This window comes from Heterocephalus glaber, unplaced genomic scaffold, assembly GCF_053883595.1.
Source record: "Heterocephalus glaber isolate CG9 unplaced genomic scaffold, H.glaber_assembly_v1.0 deba00001613, whole genome shotgun sequence".
Lineage (NCBI taxonomy): Eukaryota > Metazoa > Chordata > Mammalia > Rodentia > Bathyergidae > Heterocephalus > Heterocephalus glaber.
The window spans coordinates 31,358,519-31,379,879 of NW_028258384.1; the positions used below are offsets into that span (position 1 = coordinate 31,358,519).

Sequence of the window (21,361 nt, forward strand, 5' to 3'; positions counted from 1 at the left end):
AAGCATTAGTTACTTGTGATAATCTGATCAATACTTATGAGAGTAAAACTGGTAAAAAGAACAGAATCTGGACTCAAACCAGTTGCAAGACTTCAGGCAAGATATTTAACTTCTTTCATAATTTATGCAAATGTAAACTGGGGATATCTATAATACCCACCTTATAAAATTCTGAAGAGTAAAGGAGGGCTGGGGATTTAGCTCAGTATTTTTGCTGCCTGCTGTGCAAGCGCAAGGACTCAAGTTCGATCCCCGGTACAAAAAAAAAAAAAAGAGTAAATGAGTCAATGTATGTAAACCTCTTAAAGCAATGCCCTATTCACAATAAGGAGTTAAAAGAATCTCCTATCATTATTCATATCACCATCAGTGTAATCATTATTACCATTATGTACTAGGTCCTAAGTAATTTAAACTTGGTAAGCATCCTGTAATGTATTAATTTCTTCCTAATTTATTTAAAAAAACCTTTCTTTATTAGTCACTTTTCATTGCTGGAAAAACATATCTGACTTCCACAGTTTAAAGGAGTGGAAATCTACTTTGGCCAACAATTTTCAGAGGATTTAGTCTGTTTGGCTGACTCCAAGGCAAAAATAAAACAAACAAACAAACAAACCAAAAATGAAATATGGAGGAAAGCTGCTCATCCCATAAGCAGCCAGGAAGCAAAAAGGGACAAGAGGATAAGAATACAGGTATGTACACCATTCCAGGTCATGACCCACAGTGACCTACCTCCATCCAGGCCTTACCTCCTAATAGCACATTCACTGAACTCCTCAACTGATGAATCCACTGATTCAATCACCTTCCAAACCCATGAGACTTTTAGGGGACATTTTAGATCTGTCATAGTGACCTTTTTTTTGTTGTTGTTGAGCCAAAATACTCAAAACCCAAAGTTAAAGGTCGAAAGGTTTATTTGGATTGCAGTTCATAGAATTTTCAGTCCATAATCAGCTGGCTCCAAGGGTGGGTGGCATGGAAGAGGTGCATCACAGAGCAGAAACATGGAAAAGAAGGGCAACCAGGAGGCAAATGGCAGAATGGCAGCAAGCAACAAGTAACAAGTGACCCTCTTTCTGTCCCTTAGCGCAGGTAGCACACCCTTAATCCTTGCATGGCACCAGGAATCAATCCCAAGGTCACATCCTTGATCCCAGCAGCACACACTCTAGAACTAGTCACCTCCAAAAAGCCTCATCAATGGCCACATGAGGCTCTGGGGGGACATCTAGATACAAGCCATAACAAGATCTAAACCATAATACCCTCGTTCCTCATAGTAGCATTAATTGCAATAATAGTATTAATATGAATACTAGTAGCAGTACCTGTGGGACCTCATAATTATGTCCATTTCATAGATGCATAATAAGCTTCTCTGGAATAGCATTAATTTTTTATAATATCAATGGAATGTAAATTACTAATATTACAAAATCATCTTCATTTCACCAACAGGAACAGATAACATTATTTTTATCTTGGTATCCATTATTAGGATAGATGCTAAAATAATAATAATGATAATACTAAGGCAATACTCTTAAGTGAAATAAATAGGACACACATGTTATAAATACCGAATAGTTTCTCTGGTGTGAGAAACTGAAAGTGTAAATAAGGACTAAATGTATAATAGGTAATGTGAAATAGGAAGAAAAGGGGCAAAGGAGAAGGAAGTAGGGGGGCTAGGGGAAAGGATAAAAGGGAATGGGATTAATATGAGAAAATGGAAACATAGGAACAAAATCTTTGTAAATAGGGAGGACTGGAGGGGTTGAAGGGAGGGCTGGGCGAGGGTGAAAAATAAGAACCAAGAGAGACTATGTAAAGGTGCAAATTTCCAATGATGAATGTCATTATATTGTATACCTAAAATGTACCAATGATTAGAATGAATAATCAATAATGTATAATGGGAAGAAAAGGTCCAAATGGGTAGGGGTAGTGGGAGGGGCAGGGGAAAGGAAAGAAGGGAAAGGAAAAATGATGAGAAATGGAAAAAATGGAAATAAAGTCTTTGTAAATAGGGAAGGGTGGAGGGTGTGAAGGGAGGGCTAGGAATGGGGAAAAAATAAGAACCAAGATGCATTAAGTAAAGGTACAATTCCCAATGAGAAATGTAATTGTGTTGTATACCTACAATGTACCAATAAAAGAATTTAATACAAAAAATAATGATAATATTAAAAATGTTATATAATTATACTGTTTCTTAAAGTTGAAAAGCCTATTCTAGCATTATCAAGAGTGCTAGTTACTAGTATATATATATATTTTTTTTTTGCTTAAATTCTTTTATTAGCACATTTTAGGTATACAGCACTAGTATATTTTTTTAATAATAGAAAATGCAAGTAACTGCATGAGTGCTCTCTGTTAACTTATTCTGATTTTGAAAAAATGAGAAGGGAACACCAGAATTTCTTAGTAGTAGAGAACTAATTATATTTATTAGTAAATTATTGAAACTGTCTTGTAATTACTGTAATACTGTAATGATCATGACATACATAATTATAGTTAATGCAATTATGTTATTGATTATGATGATGATTAATGATACAATCATTTGATTATGACCTTAGTTATAATACCTGATACTCTACTCATTAAATAATTTGACTATAATTAATCATGAAGTAAACACAAATAATAGGTACACAGCAATTTTCCACAATTAACAGAATGTAAAACAAAACCCAAGCCTTCCTGAAGGTGCTCCTGTTTAACTAATATTATAACATTATTATATTAATTTAATTATAAAATAGTATTATTGATATACTGGAATTATGTCCCTTTCACCCCAGTGATGAACTGTGAGCATAGTGACATATGTTTAATCTTCTAACATTAGCCCAAACGCTCATAGTAACATTATGGAATGCCCTGAAACTGTACTCATTTCCCAAAGGGCAAAAGTCTAGGGTAGCACCCTGGATCATGAAACTTTTTATGATTAAGGGGCTAATACTACATAAAAGCAGTACTCTGAACATAGCCTTTTCCCTGGCAAGGCTCAGCTCGGCTGTGGGTGGCACCCTCTCGAACACCATTTCCATCAGCTATATCCTTGCTATCAGAACCTGCCCTAAAGGACTGTACCTCCAGTAGTCCCCCCATTCCCTAGCTCAGACATTTTGGCTCATAGGCTCTGAAGGGCCCCAGCCCTCCCTAAGGCTGTGGCATCCCTTGGAATTCTCAGCCTAGAATGCACTACCTTCTGAAAGTCACTGAGGGCTGGCACTTCACCACTTCAGTTTACAATGACTTCCTCCTAGAGGACAGACATGCTGACCTGCACTCCCAAGATGGCTACCACTGGCTACAAAGACAGGAATGAGGCAGATACATGATTGGGGAGGAGGTTACAGGGCAGGGGTGCCACTAGGGGAAGGGTACTGGAGGCCAATCAATCCTCTGATCTGCCTAGAGAGGGAGGCTTCAAGGGCTAAACAAAGAAAGACAATAGAGACATAATTTCAAAGTACGTGGTGGGCAGGGAGGTCAGTGCCACAGTGGGCAAATACAAGACACTCTGAACTTGCCATTATTTATTGGGTGCACACATTAACTGGAAGGAGTATGGGGTGATTCAGTGGGTGGCAGTAATCTTATTTGATGAGGATCTTAGGTCAATGAGGACAGTGAGAATGGCAAAGCATTCTTACAATAGTAGATGGGATGAGATATCAGGCTAAAAAGGAATTGTCCTTCCCCCAGGTGAAACCCTTCTCTTTTTTTTTCTTTCTTTCTTTTTTTTTTTATTACTACTCAGTTCTCAAAGAACCAGTATGTATTCAGCTAATATAATCTTGCCCTTAAAGTCACAGTATCATGGGACCATTGAGGCTTCAACTTGTGATTACGTTTCCATATACCATAACCAGCACATAGGCAAGGTGACATTCTCCCTCAGACAGCCCTAATCATAATTTTATTATAAAGTGATTTCCCCCAAATTTTTATAGAATGGCTCTCAACAGCAGGGTGTGAGGAAATTGCTACCCTCCTTACTTTCTATTACTGTATCACCTCAACACCAACTTTGATGAGACTGGATCTTAAGTGTGTGGACCATCTGCACAATACTGGTGAACAGGATGTGCTTGGGGGTAGGGGAAAGAAGAGAAGTGCTCAGGGTCTAGGAGCTTCTTTTTGGAGATGATGAGGAGAGAGGTTTTTAGCCACCAATCCCTTCTCCTAATCAGTTCTGGAATCAATCCAAATGTCAATGAATTGGCCTTATCCCCAACCTATTTGAGCATATGTGTGAAGGAGATTGGTCACCAAGAAACCATGTAAATATCTGAGGGAACAGTGCACTGGGACTTTGGCACAGCCAATACAAAAGCCTGGAGCCTAGAAACTGCTTTACAGCTTTTAATAAGCTATCTGAATGACCCTTGCACAAATTTGTGTTGCAAATAAAAAAAATTTGCCAACTAACAAAGTCTTTTTCCATGCTATATCTTGTTTAATGCTTTTAAGGATAGTTACAATTTTATAATAAATGTTTATTTGTGTTTTTATTTTCTACAAGATATATATTAGGTTGAATCATATGGAATTTTCAGTAATTAACTATTTTCACTTATAAAACTTTCAAGGTCCTATAAGTCAATCTATTATAGTTAAAATGTAAATATAAATGTACATATATTTAGTTATAAATATAATTTATTTATTTATTTATTTATTTTTTGGTACCAGGGATCGAAATATGGTCCTTGAGCTTGCGAGGCAGGTGGCGCAACCACTGAGCTAAATTCCCGGCCTAAATATATTTTATATACATCATATAATTACACAAATACCAAATAAACATATTATATAAATACAGGTTAATTTTTAAACTGTAAATATGAAATTAAATATAAGTTTATCTGTAATTTGTAAAATATAAATATAGGCAATCTGTAATAATGTTGTAATACAAATTATACCGTATATACCTTGTACAGTATATACCTTGTGTAATACTATAACAGGATAGAGAAATATACATATGTTTTATAAAATGAATATATGAAAACATTATCATATATTAGAATACTTCATAAGGCCCCTTCACTGTCTTGAAATGAAACTTAAATGTAATATGGCATACTTACACCTTAAATTTGACAAAATAATTTAATGGCCTAACTTTAATACAAAGATGAAATACACTTGATCTTAGCCAAAAGGCCAAGAAGCGATTACAAAGATGAAATAAAATAAATTTATTCTGACATAATATGTATTATCATGTGCAAAGTCTTGAGAAGTACAACAGAAAAATCAGCACAATTTAATTGATAAAAGTAGTAGCAGCAGTAGTAATAGAGAGAACTGACTGACCATCCTGTGTGCCAGGCATTGTACTTGCTATGCACTCACAGGTATATGTACAAATGTAAGTACACTCTCTGACTAGAATACATTCACTTGACTAGAATATACCTTGTAATTACCCTTACTTATTGGCCTTTATTCATTATCTCTACCACCTACCCTTGTAAGACAAACTTTTAGTCACTAACATTTGCTTTTCAGGGGTCTCGCCCATGTATATATTAGTCTAAACACTGGAAGGAATAGTTTACTCCCTCCCAGAAGGAGTTTGAGATGAAGATAGGACTGTGTGTTCTGGTTTAAAGGAACATTAGCTGTATCTGCAATATTTTATATCTTTAATAAAACAGAGTTACTAAAAGTGAATTGGCAAAAAATTAACATTACTAATTTTGGGTGTAAAATCATGGAAGTTTGTAATATTATTCATTTCGTGGGAGATATTCCAAGTGAGCACATAAGTATCTTCTTGGCCATAGAGTTCAACAACTATCAGATAATTCATTTTATTAGTGCTGAGTTAGAGCTTGTGTAGTACCTTTGTTTCTCTTATGAACAAAAATTGAATTTCCAAAGTCAGGTATCTCATTAGAAGCAGAGATTGAATGGCAACCCAAGTATTTGGATTCCTAGTTGGCTGTATGCTATTTTCACTAACTTGGCATTGAGGTCCAAGGTGATGAATCCAAAGTCCTAACAAATGCTCATGTAATCCAGAAGGATATCATTATATTCATAGTTCTCTACTTACTATGGCACAAAAATGGATTTGGATTTTTTTTAAAAAAAGATTTCTAACAATCTAAAGATTAATTTTCAGCTAATGTAAAAATTGCCTAACTAAAGCAGTTTAGTCTAGTAGCACTTAATTTTATGAATTCTCTTGGAATGAGAATGTATAAGTTTGCATTCAGTAAGACCTACTAAGTATCTGGTCCATGAAATACTGAGGGGAGATGGAGGAAAAAGAGAAAAAAAAATAGAAAAATACAAGGCATCTCTCATCTTGACATGTGAAAAATCAGTATCATAAGAAAACTAGCATGACATTTTTAGCTTGATACTGAGGTAAATTTAGTTCAGAACATGACTAGAATTTGGATGGAAGATGCATGAAGGGTAGAGAAAATGTTACAAGGTTCTAGACAGAAAAAACTTACTGGGCAAGGGCCTGCAGCATACCTGGTCTCTGGTAAGATGGGGCAGGACAGGACAGAGAGGGAAGAGGTCAATTTGTCTAGAGCAAAGTTTCTCTTGGGTAATGGTAGGCAGCCATTTTGATATGGTTGGGTTGATTTGGAAGTTCATAGATGCTAGCCTACCTATTATTATTCCCTCATTCAGCAAGGAATCATGAATTTGGGAACAGGCCTATGCCAGAGAGAGTTCATTATTCCTCTCTCTAATTACACAAGTTAACAGAAAGACAGCAGTCATTTGTTATTATGAACACATTTTGTATACTGGGGATTATCTCCTGATATTCCTATTCGAATTTAGATACACCACTGCTTTGTTTGGGGAGCAGTGGGAAGAATCTTATGGTCTCTTTGACCAGTGCAAACAATGTTTAGGAAATAACTATGCATATGATTTAGCCTCATAAAAATTTAATGACTTCCTAGCATGTGCAATGCACTGTGGCTTGTCCTAGAGATTCAGCGAAAATAAGACAACCATTATTTAATCAAGAAGAAGCTGTGTAGACAAACACATAGTGAGAGTATCACAGGGGAAAGATTTCATGTGCAGCAGTGAAATACAGTTTCATAGAGGTGGCTTTTGAATCTGGATCTTGGAGCATGAGTAGGCTCTCAATAATTGCAGAGGCAAAGGATATTCTAGAGGAAAGAACCAGAAGATCAAAGTTAGATAAAAAATTAGCCTGTTCAGCCAATGGTAATTGACCAAAGTATAAATGTGTGAAGAATTGTGGCTAGGAATGAAAAAAAAATAGGCAGGCCTGAGTGAACTAGGGGAGCTAGGCTTACAGATTAGCAAACAAGAGTCCACTAAAAGTTATTAACTATGAAAAGACATGGTCATATGCTTTAGAAACATCAAATCAGTAGTAGTTAAAAAAATTGGAGGCTAGGGATGTAGCTCAATGATAGAGTACTTGTCAACCTCATCAGTGGAAAAAAAAAAACAGCAAAAAACCCAGCATATTGGAATGAAAAGGTTGGAAGATGATTTAGGAAGCTATTAATCACCATACAGAAAACCAGTGGTGTGTCTGTATACTAACAAAATCTATCCAAAAAAGAAATCAAGAAAACTAACTTACAATAGTATAAAAATCACTTAAGAGTAAATTAAACTTAGGAAATGAAAGACATACTGCACAAACTAGATAACATCTATGAAAGAAATTAGATACAAAAAGATGGGAATATAAACTGTGTGGATTAGAAGAATTAAGGATGTTAGAATATTCATACTACATGAAGAAATATACAGATGTAATATAATTCCTATCAAAACTCCAATGCTGCTCTTCCCTGAAATAGAAAAAGAAATCCTAAAATTTATGTGGATCCACAAAAGATCCAGAATAGCAAAAAATCTTCAGTAAAAAGAACAAACTTGGAGGCATCACACTACCTGATCTCAAAATATACTACAATGTGATTAATAATCAAAACAGTGTGGTATTAACATAAAAACAGACATATAAAACACTGGATTAGAGAGCCCTGAAATATATTCACACATATATGGTCAATTGATTTTTCACAAATGTTCCAAGTGTATGCAAAGGGGAAAGGACAATTTCCTTGATGAATGATGCTAGGAAAACTGAATATTCAAAAATCAGAGGAGTGAATTTAGGCCCTCATGTCACACCATATATAAAAATCAAAATGGATTAAAGACTTACTTGTAAGGCTCCAATATGCAAAAATACTAGTAGATAAAAGGGAGAGAGAAAGCTCAATGACATTTATCTAGACATTGATTTGTTTGAATTTTTTCCCAAAAGCCTAGACAACAAAAGCAAAAGTTGAAAAGTGAGATTGCATCAAACAAAACATTTTCTGCACAGTGAAGTAAACAATCAACAAGGTGAAAAGACAACCTCTGGAATGGAAGAAAATAATTGTAAACTATGTATTGGATAAGGGATTCATATCCAAAATATATGGATGTCCTGATCTATGTTACTCACTGATCTGGTGAAGTACAACATCTAGCTTTTTCCTCAAATCAAAATGACCGTGAAAGGTAAAAGTTTTAAATTGATTCTGACCATTGAGGCAGCCACGAGAGTGCAACTAAAGATATTTACAAATGAGAACATCCATAGATGCTTCATAAAGTGGCAAGAATGAGGGGATACATGTGTTGAAAGCAAAGGAGAGTATTTTGAGGGAGATTAATGGCAATGCATTTTCTACTGTAATAACTTTTTATTTAAACACACTGTAGTTTCTGATAATACCTCATATAGTTCATATACATTATGTTAGATATTGTATATATTAGATATCATATCTATATATCATAACCCAATGTTCTTTGAAGTTTTATTCCCATATTCAAGATTTAGAATCAGTGAATGGATAAGGAAAATGTGTTGTATATAATGTAATGTATATTAAATATACACAATGGAATGCTTTATCACTTTATTAAAGAAGGAAGTAGTGTCATATGTGACAGTGTGGACAAACCTGGAGAACATTATGTTATCTGAAATAAGCCAAGCACCGAAAGATAAATACCGCATGGCTTCATTCATATGTGGAATCTAAAAATGTTGACCTCATAGAATTAGAGTTTCGAATGTTAGTTACCAAGGTTGGGAAGAGGAGAATAGGGAAATGTTGGTTAAAGGGTATAAAGTTTCAGTCAAACAAGAGGAATAAATTCAAGAGATCTATTGTACATCATACTTGCTATAGTTAATGTACATATAAAATTTCTAAGAGTAGATCTTAACGTTCTCAGCATAAAAAATGATAAATATGTAAGATGATACATATGAATAATAGATGACTGGTTTAAACACTTCACAAATTATATATGTATCAAAACATGTAGTAAGTATATAAATTTTTATTTATAGATTTAAATTTGAAAACATTGACAAAAGAATGATATTGCAATAATTCAGGTGAGGATATGAGAAGGGCTTACATGTATTATCTATGAGGATAGAGCAGAGTATAGATTTGAGTAACTCCAGAAATGGCAAGGCTTAGTGTCTTATGATAGGAATAGGAGGAGACCAGTGGGAAGGCAAAGGCGAGATTAAAGGATGATTCCCAAAGCTTGGGGCTTGGATGATTATAAACTTGGGAGGTGAAACAGATTTGGCGCAGGAAAGAAGCTCATTACCAAGCATCCTGATTTTGAGGGGGCAGCAGAAATCCTGCTAGAGATGTTGGCAGGCAATGCTGATATCCTGTCTTCCAAGGGCACATTTGTTGCCACTTCCTTCACATTAACATCAGTGTATCTAATAAGAGCTTCTGGCTAGTGGCCAATCCCCAAGGAGTCTCATCAGGCCTCATGTACTCAGGAGTTGAGGAGTTGGTTGTAATGCTTCAACATGGCTTCACCACCAGAGCAATACTGAGGCTCATTCTTCAGGTAGAGATCAAAAGAATGATCTTGACAAATTATTGCACAGATCCTGTAATAAGAGGGAAGTGAAGGTGGCTGCCAGCCCATTATCAAGTATAATAACTAGGTTGAAATGAGATGAAGGACTTCATTTAGGCAGAAATTTCCATTGACAAATAGTAGGGGGTGAAAGTATGAAAGGGAAGCATATAATCAAATTAATTAAAAATGTAAAAATCCTTTTGAAAACCTGAAGCAATAATCATTTGTTGTATTTATAGACCTGGAACAGGGAATCTTATTTTTGTTGTGCACACTGGTACACAAATGAAATTTTAAAATTAGTATTTTTTTCTACAGCAGAACTTTATTTTAAAAAGCAATGAACAGTTTTGTCCATAATTATATGCTGGGGAGAATGAGGCACAGATCTAGCAATAGTGTACAGGTCAATCACATTTTAGAGAGTTTGACTTGCTTATGTTTGTGGAATGTCTACTTTGGGTAGATAGCATTCACTATGGGGATATAAATGAAAAGAAATTTGCATGTAGGAGAGAAGTGGTCTGATAAGGAAATAGAAGACATTCAACTTCCACATTAAAAGATTAAGAACTGGGATCATATTATTGTATTCAATAGATACAATACATAACTAGTTCAAATGCTAAGGTAATTGCACACTCTATTCCATGATTATAATGGAAAGAATTGGATGATTATCTCTAGATATTTAATTTTAAATAAATTGATATGAGTTAGATAAAATTTATTCAAAGCTTAGAGCTGATCTTTGCAGGTTACACCATGTACATTATTTATTAATAATTCATTAATTTGCAAGAACTTTGCAATTCATAGATAAATACCTGGCATACATTATTTGATGGCTCTTATTCTCACAATGGCTATTATTTGGGAATGAAATACCACTCATTTTACTTTACTGGATAGGCATGAATTCTATGGAATATACATAACAATTTGCACAGCACAAAGGGAATTTTAATCTTTACTGGCTTGTAAACTGAGATGAGGAAAAGTATCCAAGGCAGAATGTGGAACACACAGTGATTAACAGCATAGGTTCTGCAGTCCAATTTATCTCAGTTTGATACAATGTGTGTTGGGTTCCCGAGAGATAAATTCTAGTCTTGTGCACGACAAGCAAAGAATGCAAGTTACACACATGATGGTAAAAGAAAAAGCAGTTACATTTATTGAAGGTAACAGGGGAAAGAGCACTCAGCCAGCAGGTTCATGTCTGCAGAAATGAAAAGGTGGCATGCAGTGGGGAGAAGTGGTGCCTGGGTGGTGGGGAGAAAAGGAATGAAGTCAGGGTTTTGGATTTGAAAAATGTGTGCCTCCCCTAGGGTGCCTCTCATTGGATCTCTCTGGATATGATGACAAAATGATTGACAGAATGCTGAGATATCTCAATGGTATCTAGTGCACATGACTTTCCTACAGTTCACTCTGTTGTAATTACATGCATGACATGCAACTGCTATTTATGAACCATTAATGAATTTTGAGTGGGGAAAATGTCACTGTAGGTCAGGCCACAGGAACGTGCTCTGGCCTGGAGCTTTAGAAATCTCCTGGGTCTCTGTTATCTTTATTTCTGTTTGTGTTAGGATAAAGGAGGGAGGATTGGCCCTGGGGTGTTGGCCAAGTTCAGATGAATGGAGGGAGAGTGGTCCCACAGCCCCAATTTTGCTGTCTACAACTAAGATGCGAACTGAATTCTGCTTCCACAACTTGAATAACCGTGATCTCATCAGTAAAATGGGCCTAACAAGAGTCCCTCCGTTCTGCAGTTGAAAGGAGAATGAAATAAGAAAATGCATAGAAAACACCTAACACAATGCCTATCTGTTCTATGCTAAAGGCTGAATGAGTTCCTGTAGCTGATGTTGTTGTAATACCTTTCTGTGCTGAGTCATTCACCTGGTGTGTGCATACCTGGTTCCTGGATTTGAGCAAGATCTCAGCTCTGTCCTCAACTTTTGGCTTCCTCTTTCACCCACAATGGTGCTTACCTGTAGTTGTGCTGTGATTCTTTCCCAGCAGATGCCAATTGGCCAATAACAAATCCTTAGTTTGGAGATTAGATGGGAAACCAAAATACTACACAAAAACTTGGGCAGCTCGCCCTCTAGTGGTAATTTATTGAATTTCCCCCAAACAATTGCCCTATTGATTCTCAAACAGAAGAGCTAGTGGTAAAAAATTAAAAGGATACATTTGGCATAGTTTTTTTTTAAACTTAGTTTAAAAATGAATTTATTAATCACAAACACATAATAAATTAGTATGGGGTATATCTTAGGCAAACGCCTTGAAATTGCAGCAAATACCATCAGAGTATCTGGTGTTTACGTATTTTCTCATGTACTAATTTTCCATTTTACCTAACAGGGATTTTCCAATTTGAAGCAAAAATCCATAATTAGCAATTCAATATAAATCTCTATATCCTATCCCCAAGTAAAATAATTGTAATGCACATAGCCATTAAAGTCTAATCTTATTGCACTCAATATTCTTTTCCCCCGAAAACAGCATTATAATCATTGTTGATAATAGCATCATCTCCTCTTGAGGAGATTTATAAACTTTTCACAGAAATTTTTTTTTACAGCAGGTAGCTATGGCAGCTTTTACTCTCTTGGTTGTATTGAAGAGGAAGCAGGAAGCTTATCTATAAAGAAGCTAAATGAGTTTGCTGTCCTCACCCAGGGTACTTTGCAGTGGACTGAAACATGTTTCACTCCTAGGAATCTCCTTGTGACAAAATGAATTAGATGGATCTTGCCATAAGCCAGGCTATGGCCTGAGCAGTTGTCAGTTGCATCTGAGGTCTGTTCATTCAACAATTTGCCAAATGTATATGGAAAGTCAGCATACAAAAGGCTCTGGAAATGTTATTGCAAAATGTTCATGACAGAAATGTTACTTGTTTTTGTGTCTTCTGATGGCACTTGGCAAATTCAGTTTTATGTGATCTTTCACCTCTCCTTGCTGTTTGTGATCCTCTGACATCTCTCAGTCCTGCCCTCTCAAATTCATGATGTTTGATCTCTTCATGCTGACTTTGCATCTGGGTCTTCAGGCCTCTTACTGCAGTCTATACATCTTAGTTACTTCACTAGTGTCAAATCTAAAAATAAATGCACTATATCTTTTCCCATCCATTTTTTGCCCCACAGTTGAATTGCTAAGAATAGCAATCCAATAAAAACAACTCATACTACCTTGTTAGAATCTAGTAATGGTTTAATGCTCTTTAGATATAATGTTATAATATCTTAGTTCAAGGTAATGAAATTCTACTGGTGAAAGTTTAGTGTGGGAAAATGTTTGGTGGTAAGTGTGACTTTATGGATCCTTGGTATCATAACTTTTGTTTATTTTATGAAAAAATTCCATTAGTTCTCTTGAAATACTTTATTATATAACCTTGTACTATGACTACTAAGAGAGTAAAGAATAGAGGGGATAACATTTAGAAATTATTTTTCCTGTATTGAATATCTTTTCTCTGGCTATTGACAAACTTACAACTAAATACTTCTTCTCTGATATCTAAAGCAAGGAAACAGAAGAATAGACCATGAATCCGTGAAATGCAATGCACATTGCTCACTTGGTACTAAAAAGGAAATGAATTTACTGTATATTCTCAAAACCTGTGTGATAATGGTAATTATAATAACAGCTGAATGTGGCAAATTGTTCTTTAGCATGATTGTTGTGGCTCCGGAGCAGATATTTTGATTATCTTCAATACTAACCATGACGTCATTCATGGGCCAAACTAGCCTCTTGACATTGTAAAGGTGTATACTGTGCAATAGATAGTTCACAGAAAGTAACTAAGGGAATTTAGGAAACAAATGGAAAAATATTTCCAACATTTTTTTTTGTATCAAGTAGGTAATAATAGAATTTGTGTCTATTTTGCTAAGTCAAATTTGTTAATTCAAAAGTAGTTATCATGCATCTTAGGGTTCAGAGAAAACCAAAAAAAAGGTCTATGGCTCTGTTTTTATTATCTCCATGTTTTCTTTGTTTCTGTTAATCAGCATTTAAAATAAAGTTATGAAAAATATATTTTTTTCTTAAAACAGTGTGGCATTAATTCTTAGTTGTTTTAATGCATGGGGACAGTATCACAGATAATCCATAAAATAGAATAATATAAAATTTATAGTAAGATGAATAAAACTATAAATATTAAAATTACATCCAATCAAGAAATGTATTGGCAGGAAAAATTTACCCCTTTCTACTCTCAAAAGTTATTAGAGTGACAAATCATAAGTAAACAATGCAATGCCAAAGCGTGAATAAAAATGATCCTCAAGAGATAGCCAGTGATCAGCATACATTTAATTCAATCTATTGTACCTTCTTATCTTTAACAATGAGCAGTAGTCATCAAAATCTATAGTGATTTTGAAGTGAGTTGTTTATTTTGTACTCATTTCTAATGAATATCTTACATATCATATGAGGAATTGAAGTAGCTTAGATACAAAAGCCCATATAGAGCAGCACAGTTAAAAATGAAGTCATAAAAAGACCTCAGAAACCATTGAGTTCAAAATCATTCTTGAGCCATAGAACCCTCTGAAGATCTATAAAGAGCTATAAAAAAATCTCCCCAGTAAAGTGTGCCTATGCAAAAGGCACATCGTTTTGCCAACAACCAGAATCCTACCTAAGAATCCTTTCCCTTGTGTCCTAAGAACACCAGCTCAATCACCCTTCATGTAGAAAATGTGAAATCCTGAGGTGTGATAGTGATTATACTTGAACACTACATTTAACTATGAACTTTCTATATACTGATGATAAAACTTATACTGTTATAGAGTTCTCAGCATCCAAAAAGGGAAACAGTTCACCTCACGAAATTATAAGCAAAACATAATTTTGAAATGGCAGTGTTTGCATATTTTATAAATGAATTATTTTACCTAGAGTAATCAAGAAACAAAAGGATGTAGCATAAATGATAAAATCCATTGAAAATTAGCAATTGGGGTAGAATATCTATGCTAATTATGTTGACTAGTGTATTAAGTTAGGCACAGCATCTTATTCTAACCATTTTGGAGCAGAGAGAATTTCCTGTACATGTTTTTCTTTAATAATAGATTTACCCACCTAATGCTATTTGATTAAAGCTGACATTAATGTATTCCCATGAACATACCAGCTCAGCAGCAAGCGAAGCTTGAGGGTATATAGAGAAATCAACCCATGATTAAATATCTGCTATTAATAGGTTATACCATGGAAAAAGTATCACATACATAATAGCAAATAATCATTTTAGGTGTGCTTGGCTTCCAATCCCAGCATTACTTCCTCAAAGGCAAGTAAATACCACAGTGACTTTGTCACAATTAAGGGAATAGGCATTCTACAGTAAGGCCTAAGAATACATTCTCTGGAATCAGAGTTCATTTTTTTTTACCATTTATTGTATGTATGACCTTAGGCAAGGTCATTTGACTTCTCTGAGTCTCAGTGTTCTCATCTGTAAAATAAGAACACGAGGAATGTTTATTTTAGGCCCATTCCTCCACTGTACAGTGGTCTCTTGGAGATATTTGTTTTGAGGGGCTCCTCCCTTATAACAGTTTGAGTCATCTAAAACCAACACATCCATTCATTCTAGCATTCATTCAATTTTATATGATCCTATGAAGGAAATACTGCATGACTAGCAGAAGCAATTCTTTTTTTTTTTTTTTTTTGGTACCAGGGATTGAACTCTGGACCTTGCACTTGTGAGGGCAGACGGCAGAACCACTGAGCTAAATCCCTGGCAGAAGTAATTTTTTTACCAGGCCACTTTGCTGGAATTGGAACTTGGACATGGGTCCTTGGGACAGTTCTATAAGACATGTATGCTGTAAGCTCCTTGGAAGATCTGGTGTACTCCCAGCTGAAGGCTATTGCAGAGAATTGGAGAATGACCTGAAAACACAGAGATAGAGTAGGGTCTCTGCTTGCTAAAGTCTTAGAGAGATATAGGTCTATGTCATAGGGTCACTGATACGTAAAGCACTTGACTTAGTACCTGGCTCACAGAAAGTCCTCAGTACGTGTTACCAACCATTGCTGTTCTCACTACTATTATCAACAGTGCTCACTGAATCTCATGCTTCATTTTTTCTGTTGTTTTTCCAGTGGATGGCTGTATTGACTGGTCAGTGGATCTCAAGACATACATGGCTTTGGCAGGTGAACCAGTCCGAGTGAAATGTGCTCTTTTCTACAGTTACATTCGTACCAACTATAGCATGGCCCAGAGCACTGGGCTCAGGCTTATGTGGTACAAAAACAAAGGTGATTTGGAAGAGCCCATCATCTTTTCAGAGGCCAGGATGAGCAAAGCAGAAGATTCAATATGGTTTCACTCAGCCGAAGCACAAGACAGTGGATTCTACACTTGTGTTTTAAGGTAAATGTTGTGTGAAAATATTGTTCAATCACATGACTAGTAGTTTTTTGATCAAAACAGGGATGTTGTGCCTCACATTATACAGTGAATATGCTCTTCAAAGGTTTCAGTGCATACAGAGGTTCAAAAAATTTAATTCTCATCATGTATTGGACTACTTAGAAAATTGTTGTCAGAGTATCATAAATTAGGACTTCTGATTACTATCCACTCATTTAATTTAGAAAAATTTGTTACTCATTTCTTTCTCAACTTCACTCCTGCCTCTGGGTCTTATATTAACAATTACTTTTTCAGAAAGTCAATTGGCTTAATAATCTTGACATCTAGTCATGAAAATGACCTTAAGTATCATTCAGAATAAGATCTCACCTTTTTTGTTGATGGAAAGCAGTTTTGAATCCTGCTGGGTACCTCTTTACAAAGGAGCTACTGATAATATCCTTCGTAGAATTTGCAGTGTGATTTTGTTTTGACTGTGTCTATTTATTCAACAAAAAACTCCATAGACTCAGTTATCCTTAATTTCTGGATACTATACTGGGAAGATACCACAGACATAATTTTTGCTTGTAAGAAGTTTACAATGAAAAGCAATCTGTTTTATTCTTAGGAATACCACAATATGCCCTTTCTTCCAACTTCATCTCAATGGTAGGACTTAGGATCTAGCATCTCAAATACTCAGACAGAGACTAGATTAAGCATTGAAGTAGCTAGCTGACATGACCTTTAAATCACCTTTCAATTCTACCATTTTGAGAGTCTCTGATCTGGCTCACCAGGGACCTGCATTCTACTATTTGATTTTAGCTTCTTGGAAATACAAAATCCCCCTATTTTTGTCTCTTGTGGACCTTGAGGCCAAAGCTATGTCCCTTCTTCATCAAAAGCACTTGGGACTCCCTGGTGAGGCCTCATTGTTCTAAAGGCCAGGAGAACAGGTGATATATAAATACAAAAACTTCTTGATACCTTTTGGTGGGGGGATGAGAACTGGGAGAGCAAATGATGAGTTTAGTTTCTGTTTGAGGTAGGCAAAATAGCCAGGATCTTGGCAAAAGCAACAATCATTCTCATTATACCCTCAGTGATAAGCAATGTATTATTTTACTTGGGTAGCTCTTGGCAAAATTGAGAAGTGTAATTCGGTTTTAGTGATTGATACTATATTTTTCAGGATGCAGGATGTCGGTACACTTTCCCTGCTCATTCCCTCTACTTGTCTACCTCTATCTGCTTTTCTGTTTGCTGTTTTCACAAATTTAAAGTTTATTTGCAAAGCATTATCCTACTAACATCCACAAGTGCTAAGTTTATAATAAGATCAATATATCTTATTACTGTTGATGTTGACCTTGATCACCTTTCTTGAGATAGCAATGGCCTTTTTTCCACTATGAAGTTCTTTATTCCTTCCTTTCCATACAGTAGTCTTTGGGAAAAAAGCCATCATTCACAGTCCATGCTTATGGAAGGGGTAGTTAAGCTATACCTTGTTAAGGACAAAATATCTACATAAATGATTTACAGTTCTGCAGGGGAAATAGATCTCTTCTCCTCCCTTATTTATTTGTTCAGTCATTTATATCATATGAACTCAAGGATATTTATATTATACATTGGTTTTTTTTTTTTTTTTTGGTACTGGGGATCGAACTCAGGTCCTTGCACTTGCGAGGCAGACACCAGAACCACTGAACTAAATCCCTGGCCCAATATACATTGGGTTTTAATGCAATACTACTATATTTTCTTGCTCAAATTTTTTCACATTTGTCCACTGGAAGCGATTTCAGTTGTCTCATTGGTGCCTTTGCTATTAACACATTGAAAATTTTGCTGAGGTTGTTTTTTTAAGCATTTATTTACATTATAAAAAGATACTTCAGGCTTATCTTATGTATTTCCTGCCCAGACTAAGAATCAGCTATTTTTTTAAAGATCCCTGATACCTTTTAGTAAAGAATGCTAGTAGAAGTCAAGATTTGAGTGCTATGTGTGCTCATTGCTACTAGTGTTGCTACTTCTAGGTATGCTTAGCTAACAAACTATTTGCTTTTAAACAAAGTCTTTCACTGTTTCATGCACAGGTCCCCAAATGGTAAAAGAATACTCTCGAGATAGTGGCACTTCCCAGTGTACCTAAAATTCTCTTCTATAAGTGGCCCTCTTTTTAAAGTTTATATCAGGTTGACCTTGTTTATATTTGTTGTAGATAACCATTTGAGTCAGTAGTTTTCAACTCACATGTAGATCAGTGGAAGAGAAAGGGATGAATTCTGCTAAGTAGAAGCTTAGATTCAAGCAAAACTGATAATTTCTTTTATTTATGCAGCAGGTCTTAGGGACCAATTGGAACTGATTGGGGTTGGTGGAACTTTTTATTCTAATGCTTTATGTCTTGGTAAGGAAAAAACAAAGTTTGCATAGCACTGTTTTAAAGGAACCAACCCATCTTGTCAACTCAGAGACACAGAAATCTACTCTAGTCCACATAATTGAGATTTCACACTGAATAATGAGCACTTTTTCTGATCTAGTTGCAGACACTGTCTTCAAATAGGCACCAAGGTAGAAGTTCAGTGCATATAGGTGATTTTATAAAATTGTCAAGAGTGACATTTATGAATTAAAAAGGGCTTTTAAATTGATAAGGTCAATATTCACCTAAAATCCCAAATTTATTATAATTTTAAGATCATCATGAATTATTTTTATATGCTTTATTGACCTCATTAGAAATTATTCTGATTTAATTGTGCTTAAAATACAGATATGAAATATTTAGTAATATTCTCCACCCATTTGAATCATAGAAAATTTAATTTTTTTGATCTTTCAGTGACTAATTGCACCCCTCTTTGAAAAGAATTTTGGCCAGTGTCAATAGGAATCAGTTGAATTTCTTAGCATGTTAATGGGCTAGTAACAGAAGCATAGTGAAAGACTGAGTCATATTTTGAGAAGCAGTACAAATCCAAAAAATACTATTCTCATCCTCTCCACTTCAATCTTCTTAATAGAGGCACTTAATAGGATAAAATTGATGAGAGTAATCTTATTTGACAAAATGCCACATATTGCTCTCTCAAAAATTTGAAATAAGGGGTAACTTGAGCTATGGATGAAGATACCTCTAGTCCTATAATCTTGAGTTGAATTCCTTGATATTAAAAATTACAATTAAATATAATTAAGCATCTATACAAACCTGTATCTTTTGGGAAAAACCATGGCCACATACAAAGAACTAGTTACAGATTCAAATATATTAAGATCAGTTGCCTCTGCAATGAGGCCAAGACATTTTCAAGGACATTGAACATTTCGTGTAATTCAATTCCAACTTAACTATTGATCCTTGAAAAGTTAAGTGCCAACAAGTCGGTCACCTGGGTAGCAATTTTCACGAGAGAAGATAGTTTCTTGTCAGAAAAATGGATCTTACCGAATTAACTGACCTCAGAAAATGTCAAGACTGTAGAACAGAGTCTTCAGACAGTAACAACACCTACTTTAGTCTCTGTATGTTAAACTTAAATACAATTAGTTGTGCTTTTTATTTTCTGTTAATAACAAGAGTCCCTGATTTCATTATTTTTGGTAGCAATTATACATAAAATAGCACATATCTAACTTGACTAATATTATTTTTAACTTCCAAAATTTGATAATATTCTTGTTTATAAAATTATATCTAGCTTAAAGTAGAAAATAAATAGCAATTTATTTTATTTTTATTTCATAACAGTGAATTAGACATATTGCAATTTTAGACATTTAACTATACTGCTGTATATTGGCAATATAATACTCAGAAATATAGGCATTCTGTTGCACATTTCCAGTGCAATTTCAACTCCATTCAGTTTATTAGAGAGAAGCAGATATTTATAGTCAGTTAGCAATATTATTTGATTTATAAAAATTAATGGTTTATATTTTATAGTCATACAATAATTGATTTCAAATTGTCATTGATGATTTGGCTAACACTGATATTTGTATATACTTTTTAGTTTTATCCCTTGTATAATTATATGAACTTCAGTGATGTTCTGTTTTATGTTTATTTTGTTAAAAATTAAAGTTTTAACCTATTATATGGGTAGCCAACTCAAAATCTTTTTTGAGGCCAAAAAGGTAAGTAATATAGTGAGTATGGCAGGTCACCTGAAACATTTTGGAGAGTGGGATATTGTAAAAATCCCCTCAATAAACTCACTTCATGTATTCTACTCTCTTGCCACCACCTCCTATATTTTCTACCTCATTATTTTTATATCCTATATCTAATACTCTGTTGATCCCACCCAGACCTCCAGCTCATTATCCTACAATTTTTACTGACTTTTGTTTATTCCCACCTAGCATATTAAAATTCAATGATCAGCCATTATAATCACTCCCATATATATAATTTCTTATGAAATTCACGCTGTTTAAGTCTAACTATCCATCTATTCTATGCCCATATTCTTGCATCTGAAATCAGATAAACATCAGTACAATTACAGTGGGAAACCTCAATATCCCACTGTCACAAATAGACTAACTAGATTAAAAAATATCATGCAGAAATATCAGAGAAGAATCAAACACTCAAACAAATGATCTTAATAGATATCTACAGTGTTCCACCCAGCAACATCAGAATACACACTGTTCTCAGCAGTATATTGAACTTTCTCCAAAATACACATGTTAGCCCATAAGCATGCTTAGGTAAATGGAAAAGAATTGAATTTATCCCATGTATATTGTCATATAACACTGCAATGAAACTAGAAATCAATGGTAAAAGAAAACACAGTAATTGTGCAAACATATAGAAATTAAACATTGCACTCTTTAAGGATCACAGAATAAATCAAGAAAGAAATTATAGTTCCTAGATAGATCAGATGTTACAGCTCTGAATGCCCACATGAAAAAAAGAGTGAGCCCAAATAAATAATG

At 34.9% G+C, this 21,361-nt stretch overlaps 1 protein-coding gene across 2 annotated transcripts in view; it reads left to right on the forward strand.

Moving 5' to 3' along the window:
* The first annotated feature begins 15,930 nt into the window (after positions 1-15,930).
* Il1rapl2 (interleukin 1 receptor accessory protein like 2) overlaps positions 15,931-21,361 on the forward strand; it is a 647,009-nt gene continuing 641,578 nt past the window's right edge. The window contains exon 1 of one of the 2 annotated variants that reach the window (XM_021241626.2): positions 15,931-16,399. In XM_021241626.2, coding sequence (XP_021097285.2) covers positions 16,167-16,399 — 233 coding nt within the window. In that variant the 5' untranslated portion in view covers positions 15,931-16,166. The remainder of the gene's footprint in view (positions 16,400-21,361) is intronic. The other variant, XM_087196707.1, reaches the window with a different exon arrangement.